General features: G+C 30.8%; 1 protein-coding gene and 1 long non-coding RNA gene across 2 annotated transcripts; one reads left to right on the plus strand and one right to left on the minus strand.

Moving 5' to 3' along the window:
• Positions 1–483: 483 nt before the first annotated feature.
• LOC120172695 lies at positions 484–956 on the plus strand. The gene is made up of 2 exons (XR_005520987.1): positions 484–733; positions 823–956. It is a non-coding gene; the product is annotated as an uncharacterized LOC120172695 (long non-coding RNA).
• Positions 957–2,744: 1,788 nt separating this feature from the next.
• Positions 2,745–5,839, minus strand: LOC120172786 (probable LRR receptor-like serine/threonine-protein kinase At3g47570). Its single transcript, XM_039180159.1, has 3 exons — positions 5,511–5,839; positions 4,763–5,261; positions 2,745–3,023 (listed from the first exon to the last, which is right to left on the minus strand). The coding sequence occupies exons 1-3, from the start codon at positions 5,837–5,839 to the stop codon at positions 2,745–2,747; spliced, it is 1,107 nt and encodes a 368-aa protein (XP_039036090.1).
• Between the last annotated feature and the right edge of the window lie 374 nt (positions 5,840–6,213).

Here is a 6,213-nt window from a genome sequence, read left to right on the forward strand (position 1 = left end):
ATAACGTGTAGTTAATTTTATTGCTTTTAAAAATAATTTGTTCTCAAGGTCGTGAGAACTGAAAAAGTGAATTTCGAAAAAAATATATGTTTTAAAGGTCATGTAATTTTTTTTAGAAAGTTACAAATTCAATTTTCATGACCTTGAAAATAAATTACTTTTTAACTATTAGAGTCAATAATACATTAATTAAATGAACAAAATGGAATGATATTGATAGTTTGAGGATTGTGTAGAATTTTTAAGTTCAGATGTCTACTTAGAACGACAATTATAGTTTGGAGATTGATATAGAATATGTTAAAGTTTAGGATCTCATGTGCAATTATTTCTAATAGTTTTAAACAGTGAAATTAAACCTACTCTCAAACAATTTTCGATTTAATTATTTTTTAGGACCCTTCCAATTATGAAAATTAAATCCTTACCCCAACTTTTCTAATTAATTGCTTTTTAATAGATTTTTACGTTGTCCAATATGATAAATATAAATTCATATAACAAAGGGAGAGTTGATTGCCCACAACTTTTTTAGGAGGCTAAAGTTTGAGAATGGCACCCATCACTACCATATTCTTCTTCCTCATTGATGCTTTCTCTTTGATTTCGAGCCCTGAAATATTTCTGCATTCGCCGGCCGCTCTGCCAGCCGGATTCGCTTTCTCGCCTTATGAATTTTCAACTTTTCAACTCTTGCTAATTGGATATTCACTTTGATGTATAAAATTGTAAGGTAATTTATCTTCATCTTCAACTTCGATTATTAATATTCATTCACATTCAAGGATTTCATATTTTATTTCTTGTTAATTGTGAAAAAAGATGTGGATTGGTTCGTGCTTCGACGAAATCAATGTATGTGAGTACTTGTGCAAGATAGCATGTGAGTTCCAAGTATGTATCAGATAAGAATATTATATTGGTAAAATATACCTTATGTTTTTATTGTTTTTCCATATATTTAAAGTATTATATATATATATATATATATATATATATATATATATATATAGAAAGCCTGCTAATTTTATTAAAAATAGAAAATATCCAGAATTACAATGAAGATTTACGAGCATAACCGTAAATGTAAACTAAATTATAATTATGACATTTTCATATAATCATTAACACAAAAACTAGTCACCTAGATCATATAAGGACCATAAAAGGAAAAAGGTTAAAAAAACCAAACCAATGCTAGAGTAAAATAAAAATACGAACAAATCTGATTGCATCGACAAACGAACCACAAAAGGGGATGAAACTACTGAAAGACCACCGACAAATCGCAAATCAAAGTCGAGCGACGTGAGAAAACTATCCACGAGCGCAAAACACATCCAAATCAATCTGAGGGTCCAAAGTAGGGAAGATCAACATAATAACAAATAAGCGTCATATTGATTAATGGTGGTAATGTCAAATTCAACCCTGTGAAAAAAGATAAATGAAAACAATAGCAAAAAACTGTAACTTACCAAAAGGAAGAGAAAAACGTGTCACAAAGGTTGAGATAAATGTGCCACAAAGGCTGAGATAAACTTGCCATAAAGGCAGAGAACTTGTCACAAAGACATAATTATTCTTATTAAAAAATTAAGAAAAACGAAGAAAAAATATAATCGGCGGGCGGCAACCCGCATCAAAACCAGTGTCGTCGCCGATTAAACAAAATTAAAGAAGAAAAAGTTAGATTGATAAATAAAATTGACACAAGTTGTAAAGAAAAAAAAGGAAGAGAGAGGAGGAGGTTGTATTTATAATTTTTTTTCTTTATAGATTTGATATTATTTGATGAACTAAAAATAAATTATAAAAAAATAAAGATTGACATTTGTGGTGAGAGTGAAGTTATAAAATATATTTGATATATTTCTTAAAATTAAATATCTAAAATAAATAATATATTTGATAATGCAAAATTTTAATGAGGAACATAATTTTAAAATGGATACATTAAAATCAACTTATATTTTCCATACCTTTTCATAGAATTTTTTTCGGTTTTCATTTTGGATTATTAAAATATTTAAAAATTAATTATTAAAAAAATTAATTTGTAATTAATTAAATATTTTCAACATGTTATAAAATATAATTTAGTTTTGAAGTTTTCAACGTTGATATGATACTAAAATGGCGAAGGAATATTTTCAAGAAATGAATTGAACACAATTGGTTTAATAACATTTTTAACCTTTAATTGTAAAAGAATTATTTTAGTCCTTAATTTTTTAAACCTCTTTGACCTCGAACTTTAATATTTTGTCAAATTAAACTAACTGGTAAAAAATTAACGAACTTGCTAAATTGATATAAATTAGTTTTCCCTTTTACCAATGTTAACATCAATTATTTTATTGTTTTCATAAAAAATTCAAAATATATATATATATTTAAAAAAAGATAAAATGTGCCAAAATTTTGTCCTTCTCATGACAAATTCAATACCAAAGTGATAAATTACCTGTAGCTCAGTCGTCTTTGAAGATATTTAGACCATTTGGTATTCAATGAAGAATTGAATTTATCGAGATGGTTATAAGATATTTATTTAAAAAAAATTAATCTATTAGTAACAATATACATTTCAGACGTAATAACTCGAACCCAGACTATCACTAGCGATGATTTTGTAAATTTCTATTACTTATTCTGCTGCGTAATCCACGAATTCGATTGGTTAATTATATGGTGATAAACTCCCTTAATTGCATGCAGTTCTTTAATTGCGTCTTCAATCTTCATTCTCTCAACTGGAACTTAAATAGAACATGCAACTCCGAGTTAATGAGAGCAACCAAACATTCCCATATAACATCGTCACCAATTATGGTCTTTTTCTGCTGATCATTAATTTCATGGAGCAGTCGAGAATCTGTAACTTTCTTCACCTTTTCCGACGAGGTTAATGCCGTCTTACAAAAATCATGAAGGCTTGATCCGTCGTTGAATAGATCATCTGATTGCTTCTTTCCTGTTATCATCTCCTTTTGGAGACATCGGACCACCCATGCCGTATTCTGCAACATTTAGTACCGTTTATATTTGAATGAAAAGAGATAATAGTTAGGAATTTGTAAGCGAAAAATAATTGTTGCGTGATTTAAGTGCTTCACAATTGGTGCAAGTGTACGCGTCGCAAGTTATAGTATAGAAAATATATCATCTCCACAGGGGTTGGTGTAACTCTGTATTCTAACTCCTTTCACTATAAAAAGAAATAAATTGGTGATGGTAGGAGTTTGAATTAACAATAAAAATATTTATACAAGTAAATAAAAGTAGAGTATGATCAGATAAGAGAGTAGGTCGAGTTATCGGGAAGTGCGGTATGGCAATTGTTTGGACAGTCTGGGCATCTTATTGTCGAGGCAACTTGATTGTCGTGACAACTGAAATTGATTCAATTGCCATAGCAACTGGGTTTCCTCCTTCAAAGCTTAGCAAAGAGTTCTTTAATTTCTTCTTGTTACCCCTAACTCAAATAACTGGGCAATTGTGCATGCCTTGGTGATACATCATTGCTTTAACTCGAAATCAATTAAAAAACCAAGAATGAACAAACTTTGATTTTAATCTACAATCAAGAACTTAAACAAATCCAAAGTTTTCACAACCACAAAAAACCAATAACCCAAGCCAAATAAATTTAGTTCATGGTTGGGTGCAAAAAGAAAACAAGATAAAGATTTCCCAACGACAATAATAAAAAAGAAATAAAAAAATAAGAAGAAGATGTGTGTCCATCTTTTCTCTCTCTCGTCCGCCCCCTTTTCTTGTTGCGCCTCCTTATTTATAGGGAATAATTAGGTTAACTTTGGTTATTGATGATGAAGAGTTTTAATTGGAATAAAAGAGGTAATAAATATCTTTTAATAAAAAAGATAATAAATTTATTTTAATAAAAGAAGATGTAAATCTCTTTTATCTTTATCCTCAAATCCTTGCTGCAAATAAGACTTTTTTCCTTCCTTAAATTCTGCATGAATATTCAATTTTCTAGGGCTTATCCCCTTATGCCGTGATTATCTTCAAATGCCTTAGAATTTTCAACTTGCTATTTTCTAATCTGCACTAGTTTACACACATCAATATCATCTTTTCCACAAAATCAACCAAAATGTAATATCAAATTTAACTATGAAGGAAACTATGAAATCATACATGAATAACTAATAATGCAACTAGGCCAAACCTAAATCTAGCAATAATTATGGGTAAAATGGTAGAAAATATAATACTTTTATACGCTTAACAATAATCAAAGTGAAATTAACACGAAATAAGATATGCGCACATAATAAATAAGATTAAACATGATTCAATCTTCCATACCTCCACAATTGAAAGGAATAATAATTCACTATAAATATAGAGATCACGAATTGTATAAATACATGATATCCCTATCTCATGTATTCTAAAACTTGTACGTATCTTAAAACACTTTTACAATATCCCTACAAAACTCAACTCTGTTAAAAAAAATCTAAAAGTTACAAAAAATTATACCTCTAAAACAATTCTCTCTCATAATTTTAAAAGTTAAAACCTTACTCCATATTTATAGAGTCAAATATTTAATCATAAAAAATAGTTCTAAGATTTATCGCCTAAAATAAATATTTACTTATTAAATAAATTTGATTATCAAGTAATCTTCAACTACTATATTTAAGTTAATAAAATCTAACTAAGTTACTAACTAGAATTTGAGTTAATATCTAAAATGACATGTTTACCTATACAAAATCCAAACTTTAGAACTACTAATGAAATGTGATGAGAAAGTTTGAAGTTTACGGGCAACATAACCGATTGTTCCATTGATGACAAAGGAAGTTGCTTGCTCGAAACCCAGTTTGCTGGCAGCATCGAAGGGGGTCTTTGCCATCCCGAAATCACTGACACAGGCCACCATGTCGTCGTCGAGAAGAACATTGGTTGGCTTTAGATCACGATGAACGATCACAGTTTCACAATGGTGATGAAGGTAATCCAAGGCATTGGCAACATCTATAGCAATGTCCAACACTTGACCAAAGCTCAAATGGCATGAAAAGTCGCGGTTCAACCACTTCTCTAAGCTTCCATTAGCCATGAATTCCAAAACTATAGCCTTGAAATAATTGCCTTGATAATCGACGCTCAAGCAAGAAGTAATCACTTTGACGAGAGTCCCATGTCGAATTTTCCTTAAAGCTTCGTATTCGACTACAAAACTCTTGATTCCCTCAAGGTTTTGAAGGTTCAACACTCTGACAGCAATGGGGGTTCATCTTGATGGAGGATTGTTGAGAATGAGTATTTTGCACAGTAAATGAAGAATATTCATCATTTTTCATATATTCACAAATTCTAAGTTTACATCTTTTATATACAAGCTGAGAAAGCAACTAGTACAAGACAGAATGAAAACTAACTCCTAACTAATCAACTAATCAGTTAAAACTAACTCAACACCCCCCCCCCTCAAGTTAGAGGATAAAAAATGTTTTAACCCCAACTTGAAAAGTAAATAACTATGTTGTTGTACGCTTATTGCCTTGGTCACGATGTCTGCAAGCTGTTCTCCAGTCGGTACATGTTCTGTTTTGAGCAGGTCTTCTTGAATCTTTTCTCTAATGAAGTGACAATCAATTTCAATAATTTTTGTTTTCTCATGATAAACTGAATTTACAGCAATCTGAATAGCTTCCTTACTATCACAATATAGCGTTACTGGTTCTCTGTATTGAACACCAATTTCAACAAGCAATCCTCTCAACCACAACACCTCTGCTGCTGTAGCTGCCATGCCTTGATATTTAGCTTCTGCTGAAGATCTAGCCACCATACATTGCTTCTTCGATTTCCATGAAATTAAGGATTCTCCAAGTTTAATACAATACCCCGTGATCGATCTTCTTGTCATAGGGCATGATGTCCAATCTGAACCACAGTAGGCTACAATTTGATTTTTTTGTCGATGCTTTTAACAACGGTCCTTGCCCTGGATCCTTTTTGATGTACTTAACCACTTTCAAAGCTACATTTAGGTGTGATTTCTTTGGCTGCTGCATGAAGTGACTCAAATAATGCACTGCTTATGTAATATTTGGTCTTGCATTAGTCAAATGAATTAATCTCCCAATTAATCTTGGATAGCTTGCCTTATCTTCTAACAGCTCATCACTGTTAGGTTGTTGCAGCACTTTATCATATTCTGGA

Source organism: Hibiscus syriacus, unplaced genomic scaffold (genome assembly GCF_006381635.1).
Source record: "Hibiscus syriacus cultivar Baekdansim isolate YM2019G1 unplaced genomic scaffold, ASM638163v2 tig00111877_pilon, whole genome shotgun sequence".
Taxonomy (NCBI): Eukaryota; Viridiplantae; Streptophyta; class Magnoliopsida; order Malvales; family Malvaceae; genus Hibiscus; species Hibiscus syriacus.

Excerpts from the sequence above, each read along its gene's own strand:
- LOC120172786 (XM_039180159.1), bottom strand. The coding sequence starts at position 5,839 with ATGGTGGCTAGATCTTCAGCAGAAGCTAAATATCAAGGCATGGCAGCT. Across the intron at positions 5,262-5,510 it reads CATAGTTATTTACTTTTCAA|AGTGTTGAACCTTCAAAACC; the intron begins GTTGGGGTTAAA and ends CATTGCTGTCAG. Across the intron at positions 3,024-4,762 it reads ATTTCATTAGTAGTTCTAAA|AATACGGCATGGGTGGTCCG; the intron begins GTTTGGATTTTG and ends TAAATGTTGCAG.